This window comes from Episyrphus balteatus, chromosome 3 (assembly GCF_945859705.1).
Source record: "Episyrphus balteatus chromosome 3, idEpiBalt1.1, whole genome shotgun sequence".
NCBI classification, from domain to species: domain Eukaryota; kingdom Metazoa; phylum Arthropoda; class Insecta; order Diptera; family Syrphidae; genus Episyrphus; species Episyrphus balteatus.
In genome coordinates, this window is record NC_079136.1 from 74,735,137 (window position 1) to 74,756,382 (window position 21,246).

The following is a 21,246-nucleotide window of genomic DNA, read 5'->3' on the forward strand; positions in this document are numbered from 1 at the left end:
ACTATTTGAGACATTATTTTGCTTATATTTTATTACAATTCTTTTTAATTTATTTCTTAAGTTAAGTACCAATGTATATGTACATTCATAATATTTTAACTCAAAAGTTTTAGAAGAAGCAACCTTAACTACATAAATATGTACCTACCTAAAAGCAAGTACGTTTTTACCCAATCGTGCATATTATTTCCATTTAAATTAAGTTATGTTTCTTCTATATCTTGGTGGGTACATGAACTGTTGGTTTAGGTATATTAGAAGGCATTTATCTCTAATGTAAAACAAAAATGTTCGATATTCTTGACATTGGTCTATGAATACATTTCTAAATAAAGGGTCTTATTTCATGAGTCAGTGACATATTTTTGTTTTTGAAGGGACTACTTCGAATCCACTCCCATTCGAGGCATATTACAAACTATCTACTGCTGCATGCAATAAAGCCATTGGTATCCATGGAAACCTCATCAAAAAACAAGCATGGAATAATGGAAACAAGAATAAGACAGTTTACATGCGCGCAACAATTCATCATTTCGGCACGCCTTTATGGGTTATCTGCGAATTACAAATAAGGGGTGTGTTCTATTTTGTATTCCAATGAATGGAAGTAGATTTTGTTCTTTGTTTTCATTTGAAAGATTTGACAGAAAAGGGCGTTTAGGTATGAACGCAGCCAATTGATATGATAGCCAATCAGAAAATTGGAATCACAAAAGAGGGTTTATTAAATATATTCATTTTTGAAATTATTGCCTTAAAATTAATTTTAATCGATATTTTTTAGTATTGAGGTATATTAATTTTAACAAACATTTAATTAAAAAACTCTATACATAAGAATGTGGTAGGTACATACTAACGACTTGTTGTAGATATGTATATCCTCTCGCTTTATGAAATAAATATAACGAATAAAAGTAATGATACTCTAGTGACATTTTGATTTGTCAACTCTAGGAAGGTACGAGCATATTTTTTTTTATTAAAAGAAGGCATTAACTTTATTTAGTAGCTACAAAGTGTATCCACTAGAATCAAAAACAACTAAGGTTTGCCTTTTTTGTTCTGAAAGAAAAAAAAATGTTCATAATGAGGACTTTACCACTCTGCACTGCATTAAAAAACTGATTTCTGTATCGAGTTAAACATGATGGTATCTTTCCAACTAATTTTTGTTTTGACTGTGTTTTTCTCTGTTATCCAAAACGTCTTGAAAATAATTAACAACAAATTTTGTAATAAAGTGGTTTTGAAAATCATGAATAGTTTTGTTTAGAAATTGGCAATAATGTTATATTGTGCCGGATTCATAGACGCTGTCTAAGCCGCTTCTATTCAAATAATATTAGATAAACCCCAATCTAACATAAACTGTCATAAGTTGAAAAATTTAACCTAATTTAACCAGGTCCCAGAGCCCATCAAATTTTTAACAGCTGTATTTTTTTTATTCACCTCAATAGTGTCAAAAATTTTACACGGTTTTAACGATTTAACGCAATTCACACACGGCCTTAGATGAAGTAGAGAATGACTTTAAAGAGGGTTTCTTAGCAGTACACTCTAGGCATGGTAGCTATTTATTTATAATCCCTAAATAATAAAGTAATTTGTGTGAAAATCAACAATGGAGGAACGTGATAGTTTATTTGTTTTAGGTTACTTTAATCTTCTTAATTTAAAGTGGTTGTGATTTAAGGACGAATCTCATTACTGCTTTGCTTGTAATAGTAACGCAACATCAGAAAAGGAAAGGTTATTTACTGACAATCGGCCTGATTCCGGTTTACATCAGAAAAGTAGCATCAAAAACCACTTGAACAACTTGATCTCATATTCTCCAATGATGCTAATAATTGCATCGTTGAAGAGTCGCCGCCATTGTCTTTATCTTTTGCCTATGAACACTTCGATGTTGAAACAGATTGTATAAAAGCAAACAGCTTTTACTTCCGAAAGGCTAACTTTAGGTAGGTACTTAATTAAACAAGCCATTTGATGTTTGAAACTTAAGCATTTAAGTTAATCATAAATCCTTATGTGACAGTTTACGCACAGGAAAAAGTAGAGAATAAAGGTTTATGCTCAACATAAATGTATTTAAGTTTCGATTCAGCAAATAGCCCTTAGTAACACCATTTTTTGTTTAATTTGCAGACAACAATTTAAACTAAAAACAACAATATCGATAGGTACAATAACGAAAAACTTTTATTCAGTAATTTTGTAGAGTTTTTTGCGCAACTCCATGGAATTCTAATAGCTTCATACACTCCGTAGTAACAGCCGGAATTCTCTGTGCCAAAAATATCTTTATTTGGATGCTAACAAATGAATTTTGTATTCTTTCAAAACAGCTTATGATAAATACATCAATCAAATGCAATTTGAATCATCTCAGAACGGGAACTTTTTTGGAAGTTCATATAAACATGAAAAACAAACATCAGATGGTTACCCAAACACCCTTAATTTATTTAAAAAATTCTTCTAATGATTTCAAAGTTATAACAAAGGAGAATAGGCAATTTTGTATGGAAGGCGGACGTTTAGCGGCCAAGAATGATTTTTTCATTTATTAGGCTCTATTACGTAAGTCGTTTGTACTAAAACGACAAGAAAACGACTTGCTTTAGAAGCGCCAATTTGTGTTAAATTAGAAATTTAACTTCGCAGTTCCCTCCACTCTTCGTCCCTGTTCCCTTAGAAATGATAATCTATTTACTTAAGCCTCAATTTTGGCGTACAAAGCGAGTCGTTTTTGTGTCGTTTTAGTAAAAACGACTTACGTAATAGGGGTGATAGATTTATAGTTAAGTCATACATAAGTGTATTGTGCAAAAGTTTTTCCCTAACAAAAGGGTAAAATGCATTTAACTCTACTTTTTATAGATTTTCTCGATATTATTTTATAACTTAAAAGTGTATTTTAAATGCAAAATGCTGATGCTCTGTCATTTTCCGAGCCTGAAAACCCTTATCTATTATCAAAAATTCGTGATTTGTTTTACTTATTTTCGAAAGGCTGTGTGAAAAAATTATCGTATACCCACCTGACCTAATGATAAAACAAACAGCATGTGAAAGCCAAATTTTTCTTGTTTATGATAGTAAATAATATATTATGTATATATATTTTTTTTTTTTTCAAATGGAGACAGGTAAATGAGTCAAAATATGGTCATGAAATCGCGTATTTCACGGGACAAAATTTTTTGTCATGGAATGTGTTCGGGTGTATGTCCTTTTCATTAAGTTTCTTTTTGCTTTTTTCTTCTACGATTTTTTTTGGACTGCAAAATTATTAGTCGCACCAAACCAAAAACCATACCATATTTCAATAACGGATCACTTTACAGAATATTCAAGGACATACTTTAAATCTCCTCTCCATTTAATTTTCTACAAAGATTATTGTTAAAAAAAAATTTCTTTCATTTGGGATCAATTCTGAAAAGATAGCAAAATAAGCCTTTTACGGTTTTTTACAAAATTGGCCTCGATTTTATAACTTTGGGCAATAGAATTAAAATGAGGAATAATTTTATTTAAGTCTAATATTGCTCAGCTCCAAAAACAAAGTCGATACTGTTGTCGATAGGTAAGTTGTTTTATTCGAGTATTCAAGATTAATGTCTTCAGGCTCAGGGAAAATGACATATAATTTAGTTTGTCCTTTTAACATTGCACAATGCATTAACACTACGAATAATGCAATATCTTAAATTCAGGGGTGAGATTCTGTATGGCGAAAACGAACAAACGTGTGCGAAAGGTTTGATTCATACAACTTGAAAAACGAAAGAATTTGTTCTGTATCTGTCGCAAATTTTCTTTCGTTTTTCAAAAACGAACGATCGTTTTCGTTTCTTTTTTTATAGAATGTACCCCCAGCTAAACTTTCTTAGTAAAAGAAGTTATTCCTTAGTTATAGTTCTTTGACACCAACGTTCTAATTGCCCAATTTCCTTTATTTGCAAATTTTCTCAGTTTTGCTTTTTATAATAGTAGCTGCGTTCCTTTGGGCACTACTGCTTAGTACTTAAAGCTGCTTTGAACTACTTGTTCAGTAGAATTTAGTAGTTGAAAGCAACATTAAGTACCTACCTGCACTCCTACAGTAAATACATTTTACAGTCGATAAATATAAAACTATGTGTTTTACAAGAAAGTTGTGTTTTACTTTGTTTAATTTTATGTTTAACGATAGATTAATATCTCGTGAAAATGATATATCTGTTCTCGGTGTGACATTTGATCGTAAACTCGAATTTATTCAGCATATCAACTCCATTACCAATAAAGCCAATTCTATTCTTGGTTGGATAAAGAGAGAGTCAAAACAATTTTCAGACCCTTACGTTACAAAACAGCTGTTTATATCTTTTGTTCGTCCCATTTTAGAATATGCCTGTCATGTTTGGTCACCACACTATGAATGTCATAAAAATAGGCTTGAACAGGTACAAAGGCGATTTCTTAGATTTGCACTCAGAGTACTAGGTTGGAACAATCCTTATGATCTCCCACCTTACGAGAACAAACTTAGACTTATTGACTTACCTAGTTTTTAGAACAGGGGGTATATTCTATAAAAAACGAAACGAAAACGATCGTTCGTTTTTGAAAAACGAAAGAAAATTTGCGACATATACAGAACAAATTCTTTCGTTTTTCAAGTTGTAGGTATGAATCAAACCTTTCGCACACACGAAAACGTTTGTTCGTTTTCGCCATACAGAATCTCACCCCAGACGTTCCTATTTATGTTTCGTGTTCATTGTAAAAATAATCAACGGTACAATAGCCTCTTTGCACCTACTGTCTAGTATTAACTTTAATATTCCTCAAAGAAACTTAAGGTACATACCGGACAGCATACATATCAAAAGCTATCGTACCAATTATGAAATGTGCCCAAAGGAACGCAGCGCTTGATACCAACTATGTAGGTAGTTCTTTTATTTAAATAATAGTATTCAAACATTAATTGGTACCTATCAATCAACATTTATGTTGATGATGTGATCAATAAAACCAATAAACTTAAATACGATTGCTCATCAGGGCCAAATGGTATTCCTGCAACAAAAGATACCTACTTGTAGCAGCCTCTTACTGCACTCAATCAAAAATCAATCTATTCAGTAAATTTTTTCATTATTTTACAGTTTTTCCGAAAACCAAGCCTTACTTTAAAGTCCAAACTCCAAAGACACTTTTCATAACAAATCAAGGAGATAAATCAAATTTTTACCGACTTCCAAAAAGGAGGAGGTTGGTATTCAATTCGCCTGTATTGTTTTTTTGTTTATGTTTGTTACCTCATAACATTGGACTGAGTGAACCAATTTTGTTAATTCTTTTTCTATTGGAATTTGGAAAGCTGAAATTTATTATTTATTGTGCTTACGTTGAGTAAGCAAGCGAGGCATAAACAAAAAATACCAAGACTGGAAATTCGGCGGTCAACTGACGTTTGCCTACAAGCTGCGAGGTGTGGTGAATGTCGTGAACCTATCGTTGTGTTCGTGTCCGAAGTGTGGTGAATGTCGTGAATCTATAAATCTGTGCGTGTTAACGTCATTTATCAACGTGGTGGCTTTCACATATATTCACAGACAACACTGTACACAAAAGGGTTTTGGGGGGAAAGACGTACGAAAGTTTCCAGTCTTGGTATTTTTTGTTTATGAAGCGAGGAGTAGACAAATTTAAATCATGAATAAAATTTAAGGCAGAACTATAATTGTCGGATCGTCGGATGAAAACGGAGGGGAACAGCGCTCGCAACCGCACTCGACGGATGAAAACTTGTCGAAAATACAAAGAAAACAACAACAATTGACAGTAGCTTCCGACTCCATCCGCCATTTATGGTTCTGGCTTTACTTTTTATTTGTGATTAAGTTCTTAACTAGATGTCAATTGCTTGGCTTGGAAAACAAATTACAAATGTTGTATAAGGCAATAAGTGAAGATGATTCTCATTGGAAAAATCATGGCTTCAAGTTTTTTGGAATACGGAATGGATTTCGCTATTTTATAAAGAATAGGTATTTAATTTATTATTTACTATTACGAGCATTTAACTTTATTTAATAATTAAATATTGAGTATTTTAAATGGTCAAAATAAAACAGTTACCTATATGAAGTAGCTAAGGACCCCACCTTCTGCATTTAAAATAACTTACTAAATAATTTTTTTTTTTATGAAATAAACCCTCCGACCAAAATATCAAAAGTATGGGTAGGTTAATACTTATAGTTTCTTCTGCTGTTTTCATCAAAATTCATTACTTTTTAACTATGCACTTATCTATAACAAAAATTATTACCCTCATGAAACTTGGCAAAAGTTTTCCAAAACAATACTTTTGTAATAAGAATGAAGAGTTTGTACAAAAATTTGGGTGGGTGTGGGTGATTTTCGCAGTAAAAAGAGAGAGAAAGCGAAGGTTAACAAGAATAATTTGTTTATTTTTTGAAACAGAATCTTGTGACATCAACTATTAACATCAGTGGTGCGTTCTTTTATTCGCCGGTGTTAACTATTGTTAACAATAGTTAACTTTCATCGTTCTTAAATGAGAAAAAAGTTACGAAATGTAACATCGTGACGTCACAGCATCGTTCCTAAATCCAATGTTGAAGTGTCAAATAGTTACATTTTGTAACTATTTCCAACTCAGCTTCTGGACTTGAGTTTCAATGTTAATCTGTCAAACACAAATAAATGGGGAAGAGAGGGGATGATGTGAGAAGAGAATTTTTTGTTTGTTTTCATATTTGAAATTATTTAATACATATTTTTCTTTCAATTTGCTAAGAATTCAATTTGAAAGAATTATTTCAGTGTCAAATTAACTATTTCTTGTTTATTTATTCATAAAATTGATCTCAAAAAATTTGTTTTGACAGATCAACAAAATGTAACATTAGTCGTTCCTAAATAGAAGTTGAAATTTTCTAACAAAATCTAACGAAAACAACAACAACGATTTTTTTGACACAACAACCAAAGTTAACTTTGTTTAATAAAAGAACAGACCACAGGTAAATGCAATTTTTTGAAAAAAGTTTTTTCCGGTTCAAAATTTGAGTACCTACTTGTTTTTATGACCACAACAAGTAAAATAATAACAGAAACCTATGTGAAAAAGTTGATACACTGATAAAATTCGAAATAAGGAGTTTAAAAATACAAGGTATCCATAGTCCTCAAAAATATTTTTGGTCAAATAGTGATTTTTTATTGGTTGAGTTGTGTGAGCTTATAACTCACATCTAAGAGCGTGTGTGATTCTGATATAAAATGTAGGTATTATATCTTACGGGAACGGATTTTCAGGTTCTATACCACCAAATTCTTAATACATGAATCATTATTCTGAGTGTTGATCATTCTGCAAATTCAGATTTTATTATTTAAAATCTTTTGTAAATCTTAAATTCTGTGTTTCAAAATTCTGTTTATCCACAATTCTAGTTTTTTTTTAATTTTAGATACATTTTCTTATGAATTAACCTTTAAAATTAAAAAATTATAATTTGAATTGAATGGTTTTATTATTAAACTAACCATTATTAAACAAGTATTAGTGTTAATATATTTTTTTCACATTTTTTAAATGTTCATACTTACTTACTTACTTAGGGTGACCAGCGCCGTAAGGCGGCTGTGGTCGTTCCATAACTACATCCTACTTCTGGTCGGGCAGTTACTCCGACGGCAGAAGCCCCCAACCTGGAGGGCCAGGCCCTTTGATGACTTAAAGGACGAGAGGTTGGCTAAGCCGCTCCTTATAGACCTGTGCTCTGAATATGTCTGAGTAGCTTGTATAAGGTGTTCACCAAGTAGCTCGTCCTTGCTGGAACTGGTGACGCTACCGTTGGTTGATTCTAAAAAAGAATTCCTTCGCTACCGTCATTTGTTGGAAGTGCCTTGGTGGGAACACTCCATCGTTGTTCATATTAAAGAACAACTTCAAATCCAGGTATTAAAAAGTAACATAAATTTACTTAAAACTAGGAACAAATGTTTATCAATAGGTGCGTTTTTTTGTTTATCTATATAGATTTTGTGCAAAAAAACGACATCGGGATTTTTGAAATCCATGCAAACATTTTGCATCACTGTACATACACTTTGGCAGCTGTGTCAAAAATGTTGCTTTTGTTTTTAGTTTATTTTAATTTCGAAGTGGGAAGGCCATTACATCTATGTTGGATGCAAACAAAATTTTTCACAAAAAAAAAAACAAAAACCATTTGTATGGCCATCGCCTCCATGTTGGATTCAGAAAAAAAAATTTTAACAAAAAAACAATCTGTATATTCTTAGCTACATTTTAAGACCATGACCATTAACATTAGTTGCGTCGTTCTTGTGTTATAACTTATAAGCGTTTGAAGGTAGCCATATTGATTTTTTTTTTTTTCAATTTTTTAAACTTTTTTATTTTTATTTCTAATTTTTCGAAAAAAACTTTGGTAATTTTATAAATATATTTATTCAACAATCTTATCAGGATCCATTTAAGACTTTTATCTGAAAAGTGCATTGCGTATATCTCGAAATATTAACATTTCAATGAAACCACGTCAAACAAATTTTTGATTATTTTTTTCTATGTGAGCTTTTTTCAAACCTCATTTTCTCCGCTTTTTTTTTGTTAATATTTTCAGATATTTCTGTATGAACACAACCCTATCTAAATTTGCAAGAAGAGAGTAATTTTGAAGGTTTTCATTCCTCTCATCTTTCCTCAGCTTGATGAGGCCTGAAACAGTTTGGGATAACGTTTGACACATTCTCCGCCATGATGTCTTATTTGGTGAATTCTAAAACTATTAATAACATAAAACTAAACTAAAATATTATTCTTAGCACTAAAATGATATATTTGCATACATACATGAATGTTTAGCTACTATTTCCAGCCAACACCTTGATGGACTTGATCTAAGTTTTCATTTCCGGAAGTGGATGCTGAGGTTGACGGCATTGGACTGAAATAGGTCCTGAAAAAATTTACGTGTTTTATAAATGGTGTGTTTATAACATCCATATGAGTGTAAATGCAAGGTCGTAGTTGCGTGGTAAATATTATGATATCAACTGTCAATATTTTTGTAAGGGTTGTATGGGGAATCCATTATCTAAAATAGTAAATTTTCCAGCATAATTATGTGCAGTAAAGTTTACCATCTGGGAATTGAAGTATTGAAAAGTTGTTTGTCATTTTATGGACACTTTTTAAGTTGATCATTGATCATTCACCACGTTGAAACTTAAAAAATAATCTTTTGAATACCTTCTTTTGGTGGAAGTCAGTTGAAGAAACGCCAAGCACTCGAAAAACTCCCAATCGGTGTTGTCATCATCCAGATATTCCTCAGCATCACCTGGGTTTTCTTCAGCCGCACTTCCGGATTTCTTCATCTTCCGGGAGTGGCTGTGGTAGCGGCGGCTATCTCGCAAGGGCTTCCAAGTAGCCTTGTTTTCATTAATTAAATGTGTTTGTTGTTAAAAATAAATTAATAATTACCTTTCTTGTTCAGTTGGATAGAAATTTATCCTCTAGACAGTAGACACCATATAAAGGGATGATCCTGTACAAGGAGGACTGAATTTTTCTTCTCCTTCTTACTGAAAGCGCTTCTTTTTTGCCTTGGATTTTTTGGTTTTTTTTTATTTTGGTTTAGGAGGCACATCTTCCAAAAGAAATTCAATTTCCAGAGGAGAAGAATCATTCAATGGAAATTTAATTTCATCGTCCATTTTGAAGAAAATCAAAAATACTGTTTAATATTGTTGGGAAATATCAAAATTAAGCTCATCAATATAAACTTTGAACTATTTGATTTTTTATCTGGAAAATTCATATATAAATTTTAGCTCGGCTAAAATTTGGAGAGAATTTTGTATGGGAGCTAAAATTTTGCGCGATCTGCGTACTAGGCTTAACCATACAACCCTTAAATTTCTCTATAACGCTTATGTTAGGTATAACTTAGGTCCATTTTTTTCACTCGGAGTTGAACATAACTTTAGGATTTTTATCCTCAACTTCCGAATTCGGTTTTATTCACTCCAAGTTGACGTTTTCAACTTTCGATTTTAAACTCGAGAGTTGATCAACTTCCAGTTTTCTTAACTTCCCTAAAAAGAAGAAGTTTGCCGAGCAAACTTCAGATTTTTTTTTATTTTTCTGTCAAAATGTTGTGCCCTTCTTTAGTTTTGTCATAATAATTTGATATATTTTTCACAATTTAACAAATTAAACACAAAAAAAAAAATACAAATATGCTAACGATATGACAAATTAAAATTTTAATTTAAATAAATGACAGTTTTTTTTCCATATTTCATAAATATCCCAGGGATATTTTTCAAACTTGAAGCTGGCCAACTTTAATTCTTCAATTAGAGAGTTGAGAAAATAATAAGTGAATAAAAAGGAATCACAACTTGCGTTTCAACTCTCGAGTTATAGTCAACTCTCAAGTTGGCAAACTCGAGAGTTTGCTTCAAGTTGAGCAATAGTGAAAAAAATGGCCCTTAGAATACTGCTGTGTGATTTGGAATCCTTAGCTGCGTTCCTTTGGAAATATTTATCTACTTTTTAGTACTTAAAGCTGCTTTGAACTACTTTTTCAGTATAGCAAAGTAGATCAAAGTAGTTTTAAGTACTAAAAAGTAGATAAATATTTCCAAAGGAACGCAGCTCTTACTACAATATTTATTCAAACAGAATAGAAATGATCCAAAGAAAATTTACAAGGTATACAATCCAGAAATTAGGTTGGAACATCGAAATCCCGTCATACTCAACTAGATGTAAACTTCTTGGAGCTCAATCTCTCGAAAATAGAAGAAAAATGATGTCTGTAATGTTCATTACTGATATTTTGTCACATCATATCAAATGCCCTATGCTTTTATCATTGATGCTCCGTCGCGTCAGATAAGAGAACGTTGTCTATTCCGAGAAAAGGAACACAGAGTAAACTATGCTCGTAATGAACCAATAACTCGTTGTGTCAGAGAAACTAATCTCATTTCAAATTATATTGATTTTAACTTTCATAAAAGCAGATACATTTTAAAAAATAATTTAATTTTGTTCTTTTCAAATTGATTAATCAAATTATGATTACACAATTATTGTATTAAAAACTTAATGTAATTTTGTTAGATGTTAAATGTTATACCTATTTATCTCTTTTTTTTTGTAGTCTAATTGTAGATTTAATTATCTCTAATTGATGTTAAAAAAAATAAATAAATAAAAAAATAACATTTCTGTATAAATTATTTTCCAAATTTGACAAGCCCAATGACCGTTTTTCAAGAAACGGGGTTTAAATTTAGTATCCATCTATGTATTTTTGTATGCAAAAATTAGTTTCAAAAACAAAACTAGTAGTGCTCATTCGATGTCAGTTTTTAAAGCTAAGAAATGACTTTCGGCAGGTACCTACCTTATTCTAGGGGTTTTTCTTTTTTAGTTCAGAACTTATAGGATATAATATATGGAGTGCTTGTTCCAATACCTAATACATTGTAACGCCATATGCATGGATAGGGGTCGCTGCCTTTGTTTTTCAGTGCAAGTCCGGTTCCGCAGCTGTAAATAAACACGCTTCCCTTCTGAGCTGAGTCCGACTTCGCCTCAGAAACTGGTCCGAAGGCGGCTCAAATTAGTATGGAAATTATAATCACCGCGAAGTCGATTGCATATGTATTGGTGTGGTGAAAATCTCCATTCCGAGAAAACGGAGCCGAAGTCGGACCCGAGTCGGAGTAGCGAAAACCTACCAGAAAGAGGAACAAAAAAGGGATGACGTTTCGCATTTGCGACCAAAAAAAGAACCAGATTTTTTTTTTTTCACTGAAATTGTTTTATTTTTTTTTGTTTTCTTTATTTTATTTTCACAAACACAATTTTTATAATTATTTTCTGGTGAAGGCCAGCGGCAGGAGATCTCGATGTAATTCGACAAATTGTGGATGTTGAATGTATGTGGGTGCTGGTGGCGTCAGGCTGCCGAAGAAGACTTCCTAAGAAAAACACAAAATGATTAGTTTTTTATTTAAAAAATCACTGCGCGAGCACACTCACCCATATTTTATCGATGAATTCTTTTTTTGGCTTAAAATGATCCCATATTATATATTTAATAAATATAATTTAATATTAAACAAGGCGAGACACGACACGCCACAAACACTGCAAGAAAAAAAATAAAATGAAGTTGACGCTTTGTTTTTCTGTTCCCTTTGTCTTTCCTTCGTCAATTTTCCTTTTCGCACTTTTTCACCACGATTCTCGTTTGACTTTTGTGTTCATACACAAAAAGTTGCAAGTGTGTGAGTGCAAGCCCGATTTTCGCGGTCTGAGGTCGGAGTTTCTTTGTTGAGCTCAGTTTTCTTGCTTGAAGGGTGGTGCTCATTCGCTGTCAGTTTTTAAAGCTAAGAAATGACCATAAACAAAAAATACCAAGACTGGAAACTTTCGTACGTCTTTCCCCCCAAAACCCTTTTGTGTACAGTGCTGTCTGTGAATATATGTGATTGCCACCACGTTGGTAAATGACGTTAACACGCACACATTTATAGATTCACGACATTCACCACACATTGGACACGAACTCAACTATAGGTTCACGACATTCACCACACCTCGCAGCTTGTAGGCAAACGTCAGTTGACCGCCGAGTTTCCAGTCTTGGTATTTTTTGTTTATGGTTTCCCTTCAAGCAAACAGGTCCGACCTCGGTCCGAATCCGCTCCGCCTGAGGCGGAGCTGAGTCCGACTTCGGATCAGAAACTGGTCCGAAGGCGGCTCAAATTAGTAAGGAAATTATAATCACCGCGAAGTCGATTGCATATGTATTGGTGTGGTGAAAATCTCCATTCCGAGAAAACGGAGGCGAAGGCGGACCTGATTCGGAGCAGCGAAAACCTACCAGAAAGAGGAATAAAAAAGGGATGACGTTTCGCATTTGCGACCAAAAAAAGAACAAGATTTTTTTTTTTTTTCACTGAAACTGTTTTATTTTTTAATTTTATTTTGGCAAACGAAATTTTCACAATAAATACAATATAAAATACAATAATTTTTTTTCATTTTATTTCATTTAATGCTGCTGCTGTTGCTGGTGTTTTTTTTTTAGATACCAAATCGCATGTTTCACCTTCTGGATTTTTCTTCATCATTAGAGATTACATCTACAACACAAGCAGAAACAACAATTTAATCCAAACACTTTGAGCGATATATACAACATACCTTTTTTGTTTTCCATATTGTTTATAAATTTAATATAATTGTTTATAGTTAATAATCTAACATTATACAAACAACGACACGAGACACGACGCGACCAAAAACTTCAACAAAAAATAACAAAATGACGCTTTGGCTCTTGTTGGCCTTGTCTTTCTTTTCCTTTTCTCATTTTTCACCACGATTCTCGTTCGACTTTTGTGTTCATACACAAAAAGTTGCAAGTGTGTGAGTGCAACCCCGATTTTCGCGGTCTGAGGTCGGAGTTTCTTTGTTGAACTCAGTTTTCTTGCTTGAAGGGTTGGAGTGTGAATTCTCGAATGTTATGTATCTTGTTATTGATCAATCTATGGAAAATTTAAGAAATTTTAATACATTGTTATTATTTATCTATGATTTGGTTTTGTAAAATCTAGTTTACATATTTTGATTTTTTCTAGTTTGGACTGTTTAATATCTGTTAGCTGTTCTATAATTATTAGACACTTTCCATTTTATTGATGATAGAAACCACTACTGGCAACTTATATAAAATGTGTGAACCACTTACATTAGCCAAAGGTATTGTATTGAACTCAAACAAAATAAAAGACCATTATTGAAATAACTTATGTACTGTTAAGAAGTGCTCGGTAATGGCATGTAAAGTTATGCTGTGAATACGATAAGAATTCAATACAAGTAAAAGATTGTTATGATTTTTGAGTTACTAAATCAATTCTCTATAGTTCAGTTATCACCCTCCCAAGTAGGATTTTCCAAATATCGATAATCAACAAAAGGTGTGTTCCTCTAGCCTATCTACCCCTTAGTATTTCTGGCTTTCAGCTCTTCAATAAAAAAAGATTCTTGAATGCACTTTTAGAAGTATAATAGTACTTGGAATTAGTTGCTGAGCTCAAAGTAACAGAGAAAAATGTTTCAAAATTCATTTCACAGTCGGGTTTATATTATTGTCGGCAGATGTGTTTTGTTTTTGGAAGACAGGAAACTGTCTTCCAAAAAACTGATAGCTATGTATGTAAAAAAAACAATGCAATGCATTCTATTCTATTCCATCCAAATATGTTTAACCTTTTTTCAAGATTTTACATCCCATTCCTGCCTTGGTACTCAGAAACTAATTACATAGTCCAAACAATCTGAAAATATATGTTTTTAAATTAATCCCTAGGTATTCGTTTATTTCTTCAATGTTAAATATCGTCTATCGTAACAAAACCAAAACCAAATCGATGAAGAATTTTTAAAAACAATATATTTTCAGATGACAGCTGGATTTAGAACATTTTTTCCTCAAGTCGAGATTTTACTTTAATCAAGTGGATCGCATTGGGCGCATTCACAAACCTAGGTGCTACGTAGCGACTCGTTCTGATTGGCTGAAAATAGCTAAGAAATTAGTTGAAATTTCCCCTCCGACGTAGGTGAAAAATTTTCAGCTTCAAAGCTAGCTGACATTTCTCAGTCAGCTGTTTGATGGAAACAAATTCTATTTGAATTTTAAATTTGGTGGAGTTGATGAAAAAAGCATATAAAATAAAATTAATTGTGTAGTATGTGAATATAAATCAGGAAATTGAGGAATTTCAAAGAAAAAAAGCCATTTAAAACACTCAAAACAAATTTTTTTTTATTGCATCTGTCACCTAGCTTTGTAGTGCAAATTCGCATTCCAAAAGCTAGTTGAAACTCGACTACGTAGCACCTAGGTTTGTGAATGCGCCCATTGACATTACTTGAGGGAATGCTTAAGTTGAGAAAAATCTCAACTTGAGCAACGAATATGAATTCGGCTCTTAATCTCAAAGGAACACCCTTTTAACATGGATAGTTAAAAAAAAACGCTTGTTTCTGGATTTTCCATTTTCAAAATATTCACACATTTTTCCAAAAAAAATATTGACATGCGTCATTCTAAAGAAATTATTAAGACGCTATAAATACAAATTTAAAAAAAAAATCATTATTTTTTTTTTGTATTTATTTTCAAAATTTAATATTAAGGCTACATAAACGCTTCACTACAGAAATTTTCGTGACAATCAGTTTCGATAAAACCAGCGAAAAAATGCGGTCTTTTGAAAAGTACCTTTAATAACACTGTGACAAAAACCAACTTCAAAAAAATACTTTTCTTGTGACTTGTACGTTTTTTATGGCTTGTTTTTCTATCCCATTTCAAAAATCAGAACTTCAATACTAATCTTTTATGGTATCGCCTTTCAAACCCCTTCTTATTATCCTAATGCTCGTACTGTGTGCATATCAAGGTTAGACTAATCCCTATAGTACGCGGTTATTATAAAAAAAAAAATAGTAAAATAGCATATTGTTTTTTTTTTTGCAAATTTTGGACACAATTATTTTTTTTTTGACCTTCAGCCATTGCAAAAATTTAAGCTTGACATTACGATAATGGAGAATGCCAAAAAAGTGGGTCCCGAAATTCTGTCTGTCTTCGAGCTACAGCCTAAAAGCCTGTTTTCACTAGAGCCCAAATGAGATAATTTCGCAAATTATCTCATTTCGAGTGTCAAATCGTATAGAAAAAATATTTAATTTGATATGTGAACAGACCTAATTTGCGAAATTATCTCATTTGGGCTGTAGTGAAAATAGGCTATAAACTAGTTGAGCGATTTTCTGCAAATTTGGTAGTTTAAAGTGGACATTTCTACAGGATAACGATCCAAAACATAAGACTAAGTCTGTGAAACAATTGCTATCCGTCCAAAAAATCGGTGTTATGGAATTGCCAAGCCAGTCCCCAGATCTGAATCCTATTGAGGACTTGTAGAGTGACGTGGGAAAAGCGATTAACAGGTCTGATACCTCAAATTTGGACAAACTTTGGCAAGAATTTCGACGAGCTTGGTACTCAGTACCTTTTGAACGATTTCGGAGTCTTGTTACGTCTATTAACCGCTGGTTCTATGCTGTGATAAATAATAAGGGTTACCCAACCAAATACTAGTTATTTTCTTTTAACTGTGTTAAAATTTTTGTTAATTTGTTTTTGTTTTTAGGAAGTGTGCTATTTATTTTGTCCTAAAATACTTGAGCTGTATTAATGATTTTGTTGTTATTTTTTGTTAAAGAATTCAATGTTCTTAATTTCTTTTTTAATAAATCAAATATATCTGTGTTCTTACTTCCTCATTAATAAAACAGCTCTTTTAAGTTAAAAAAGTGCGAAAAACTTTTATTTTAGAAATTTTAGGGTACATGTGCTATTTATTTTGTCGCCACTGTATATGGCATAAATTATAATTTTCCCTAATTTTTTTCATAAAAACTTTTAAGATAAGACCTACTTCTACCATAAGAGCAAGTACGTGCGACGAAAATATGATGACTAATATGAATATTTGAAAAAAAAACGACTGTTAATAAAAATACTGAAAGAATACTGGTTGAAATGCATAGAGCTGAAAGGAGACTATGTTGAGAAATAAAAAGATTTTTCTCTCGTTCAAAATTTTGCTCACGACAGATAATTAGAATATTACAAAGTAGCCATGAGTTGTTACTTTTTATAAAAATTTCATTTCAATCCATTTTTTTTTTATAGACATACAAAAATCGATCGAACTGATCGAAAAACTACAAGCATGTGGGGATTTTCCAACTACAAAACTAGCCACGCTCCAAAAAGTATTACAAAGTGACTTCTTAAGCGCTGTAAGGGAGGTATATGAGCATGTATTTGAAACTGTTGACATGCGAGGATCTCAAGATATCCGTGCATCGGCAACCGCAAAAGCCACTGTTGCTGCGTTTGCGGCAAGCGAAGGACATGCTCATCCTCGTGTAGTTGAACTTCCCAAAACTGAAGAAGGTAAGTTTATTTATTAGAATAGTATTTCAAAAATTAATTCGATGATTTATAATTGCTAAGGTCTTGGATTTAACGTAATGGGTGGAAAAGAACAAAACTCACCAATTTATATATCGCGTATAATACCAGGAGGAGTGGCTGATAGACACGGAGGTCTCAAAAGAGGAGATCAGTTGCTGTCTGTTAATGGAGTGGTAAGTTAAATTGAATATAATTACATTTTAGTTACTAAAAAGATGTTTATTCTTTTTTTAGTCTGTGGAAGGTGAAAATCATGAAAAAGCTGTAGAGCTTTTGAAGCAGGCTGCAAACTCTGTTAAGCTCGTCGTTCGCTATACTCCAAAAGTATTAGAAGAAATGGAAATGCGTTTTGATAAACATCGAACAATAAAGCGCCGCCAATTTCAAAACTAAAGTATTTTTCACTGATGTCACTTATTTATCTTAGTATTTCAAACATATATGGATGTATGTATATTAATATTTCGAATCATTATCACAGCCAGAAATATATCTGCTAAAGTTGAACTTGGTTCTATTGTTTTACACCGAACTCTAGACAATGATTGCTCTCTCAATTAATATCTAACATAAAAGATAATAGGTTGTAATTCACTCCTATTCTACCCTACAGTCACAACTTATGACAGTCACAAAAACTCTCAAAGTTGTGATCTCCTATGGAGCAGATCTCAACTCACAACAACTTAACGAAGAATTGTGACTCTCACAAGTTGTGATTGTGGGGGAGAATCGGGGTATTAATTAATAGCTGCGTTATTTAGGGGCATTTATCTACTACTTACCACTGAAGGTTGCTTTCAACTACTTTTAATCTATTGAAAAAGTAGTTCAAAGCCACAGTACACATAAAAAGGTTATATATTACGTGTACTGTGGTTCAAAGCAGCTTATCAGTAGATAAATGCTTCCAAGCCAGATGAACGCAGCTAATGTTGATTTCAATTGATTGATTTTTATATGGTATCTAATGATTTCTGGTGCATGTTACCAAGAAATACCGTCTGCCCCGCCCACTACAAACTTTCTATCGGCCGACTGTTTCGTCGGAACGAAAAAAATTCTAAACTGGAACATCAATATTCAGGTGTGGAATTTTTTTCATACAAGTATCCGTATCACTACCCGTACCGCATACCTTCCGGTGTGTTCAAGCCTTAAATGCATGTTCAGAAACGGGACCCTTCTCTTGCCTAACTTTTCAGTCAACTTTTCAATAAAACTGTCTAAAATGTGAGGTTTTTTATGACAGCTAACCAATCAGAGAACCTAAACTTGACAAAATATTATGTCGTTTTCAAAAATTAAAAAAGTGTCACTCTATATAATCACTCCCAAAAGGAGTGATTTCAAGTTCCAAAATTGAAAAAGGAGTGAAATTTTGGAGTGAATTCTTCACACCCAAAATTTTGAAGGAGTGACGGAGTGATTACCAATACTTCTACATTTTTCTTAAGGACTACTTAGGTATCATATTCTTGGGCGATTGTTTTAATATTTTTTTGTTAAGAAAATTATATTTATTTATAAAAGAAATCAATAAGGAATTAAAAAAATCAATTAAAGTGAATTTAAAATATTATGTTACTATTTTATTTATTGTACATGCAAAGCAAACGTCAAATCACTCCGCTTGTCAAATTTGAACAAATTCCAAAATTACACAAAAAAGGAGTGATTCACTCCCATAATTTTGGAAAACGACATTAGCCTCTTACTTTTCTGAACCTGTCCAAGGACCCCGCACATTTTGTATGGGAGGTGGCCCTCGGTAAATTTCTAAAATTTTAGTATATTCTTCTCTTGAAGCTCCTGATCAAAAGCTTATATAGGCAGAAATTCGAAAAATGGACAGTTTTTAAGATAACAGTGACTATCTCAAACTTTTTATAAGGGATAGTTTCTCCCTATTTTGTGTTTTGCGCTATTTTTTAGTGGAATCCATAGGTTTTTAGGGTCGCTGAAACCGAATCCGGAATCCATTTTGCTCACGTCAGGCTTTCAAGATAACCTCAAAAAATGTCAGCCTAAAAAAAAAATTGTTTTGATCTGGGTGAAGGGGCCGAATGGACTTCGTATTCGGTTTCAGCGATTCTAAAAACCAATGGATTCCACTAAAAAATAGCCTAAAAAACAATATAGAGAGTTACTACCCCCTATAAAAGCTTTGAGATAGTCATCGGAAAAAACCGTTACCTTAAAAACTGTCCATGTTTCGACTTTCAGCCTACATCGGCTTTTGATCAAGAGCTTCAAGAGAACAACATACTAAAATTTCAGACAATTTCAAAGAGGGTCACTTCCCATACAAAATGTGCGGGGTCCTTTAACATCCACACCAACACCATTTTCACCGATAAGAAATAGTACCACCACAGTGAAAAATAAAATCAATTACTTTCCAAACCCTCTTAAAAAAACCGCAATGACGTCACGTGAACTATAAATCCAGTATGAACACCACCTTACAGATTAAAGGCAAGCACATTTGAATGTGTTATCTATGGAAAGCAACAAATACAACAAACAATCATAGGCAAACATATACCAAGACTGGAAAATTTCGTATGTTCAACATTGTATATATATTTCTATAGTACTATCATGAAGTCGAATTTAGTATTAGTTGATGTCGCCACTTTTTTGAGGTGGCGCTCAGTGTGTTTTTTTCATACAAATTCTGCTTTTTCAAGTCACCACTAGAGTTCCTAAGATCGTTTTACTTCATGATAGTACTATGGAAATATATATACAATGATGTTCAATCCATCGACAAACTATACCAAGACTGGAAAATTTCGTACGTTTCACCCCCCCAAAACGATATAATTTACAGTGTTATTTTTGTAATTTCGGCATGAAGTCCGTGAATAAATGTGCAAAGCATCAACAAATTTAACTGAAAAATTTAGCCACCACTGTGGTGAATAACCCACCAAGTGTATATGTATGCGTAAGCACGCAACACACAGAAACTTGGTAGGTTATTCACCACACTTCGCAGCTTGTAGGCAAAAGTGATTTGACAGCGCAGTTTCCAGCCTTCCCTTCAAGCAAAAAAACTGAGTTCAGAAAAGACACTCCGACCGAGAAAAACGGGGTTGCAATCACACACTTGCAACTTTTTGTGTATGAACACAAAGTCGAAGGAGAAATCGTGGTGAAAAAACCAATACATATATAAAATCGGCTCCACGGTGATTATAATTTCCATACTAATTTGAGCCGCCTCCGGACCCGTTTCGTAGTCGAAGTCGGACTCAGCTCCTCCTGATTCGGAGCGGATTCGGACCGAGGTCAGACTCGTTTGCTTGAAGGGTTGGTGCAGTTAAAAATATTAATATAGATTAGGTCCAAGAACAGAAAGAACAAAAAGATGATGAAAACTGAGTATATTACCTTGCCCTCCGTATATCTTACGTTTCAACACTTCATGTGAGTGAATTTTGTTATAAGCTGATATAACTGTCATACAAAAAGAAGGTAAGGCTACTGTTATAATATTATTCAAAATTTTAATTTTTTATTCTGTTATAAACTGCTACAACTGTTTTACAATAAAAAGCAAAGGCCAAAATTATAAACAATTACTATATTTAATCGAATCAAGCTATTTTCTGAATAAAGAGATCAATGGATTCTGTATAAAATGTAGATTTTCATTTGGTTTCGAGTTTTTTAAATAAAAATTCCAGATTTTTCCTGGAAAATAAAATTTTTTCTGTATTTTTTATCACAAGCAATTTAACAATTGCATAAAATCTATTTGATCCAATCAAAATAAAAAGGATTTTGTTTCGCTTCAGCAACGTACGTATGGCCGTTATACTAGGTGTGTCTTTTATTACCACCGGTCTTAACTGGACAAAAAAAAACGCAGTCGGGGCTAAGCAATTTACATGTTAAATGCAACAACATTTTAGCCCCTTGGGCTTAGTTGTTTAGCCCGGAGAAATCTCGAGATTTATTCAAAATCTACTTAGCTAAATCTCGGATTTAGGGTAGGTGGAAACATAGTATTATACTACGTCAACGCTTGTATAGGAAAAATAAAATTTTTAAATAAACGTTGGGCCACCCCCTA

At 32.8% G+C, this 21,246-nt stretch overlaps 1 protein-coding gene and 1 long non-coding RNA gene across 2 annotated transcripts; one reads left to right on the plus strand and one right to left on the minus strand.

Moving 5' to 3' along the window:
* Positions 1 to 13,149: 13,149 nt before the first annotated feature.
* On the minus strand, positions 13,150 to 19,661 carry LOC129916917 (uncharacterized). Its single transcript, XR_008772564.1, has 3 exons — positions 19,561 to 19,661; positions 13,304 to 13,647; positions 13,150 to 13,242 (listed from the first exon to the last, which is right to left on the minus strand). It is a non-coding gene; the product is annotated as an uncharacterized LOC129916917 (long non-coding RNA).
* On the plus strand, positions 13,686 to 17,669 carry LOC129916906 (protein lin-7 homolog C). The gene is made up of 4 exons (XM_055997116.1): positions 13,686 to 13,861; positions 16,875 to 17,141; positions 17,202 to 17,335; positions 17,397 to 17,669. Exons 1-4 carry the CDS (start codon positions 13,801 to 13,803, stop codon positions 17,553 to 17,555), a joined length of 621 nt encoding a protein of 206 aa, XP_055853091.1. The 5' UTR covers positions 13,686 to 13,800; the 3' UTR covers positions 17,556 to 17,669.
* Positions 19,662 to 21,246: the final 1,585 nt, after the last annotated feature.

What these genes read in the sequence shown, in the direction of transcription:
- LOC129916906 (XM_055997116.1), top strand. Translation starts at nt 13,801, where the DNA reads ATGATAGAAACCACTACTGGCAACTTATATAAAATGTGTGAACCACTT. An exon ending in ACCACTTACATTAGCCAAAG is followed by an intron (nt 13,862 to 16,874) that starts GTATTGTATTGA and finishes TTTTTTTTATAG; the next exon opens with ACATACAAAAATCGATCGAA. An exon ending in ACTTCCCAAAACTGAAGAAG is followed by an intron (nt 17,142 to 17,201) that starts GTAAGTTTATTT and finishes ATAATTGCTAAG; the next exon opens with GTCTTGGATTTAACGTAATG.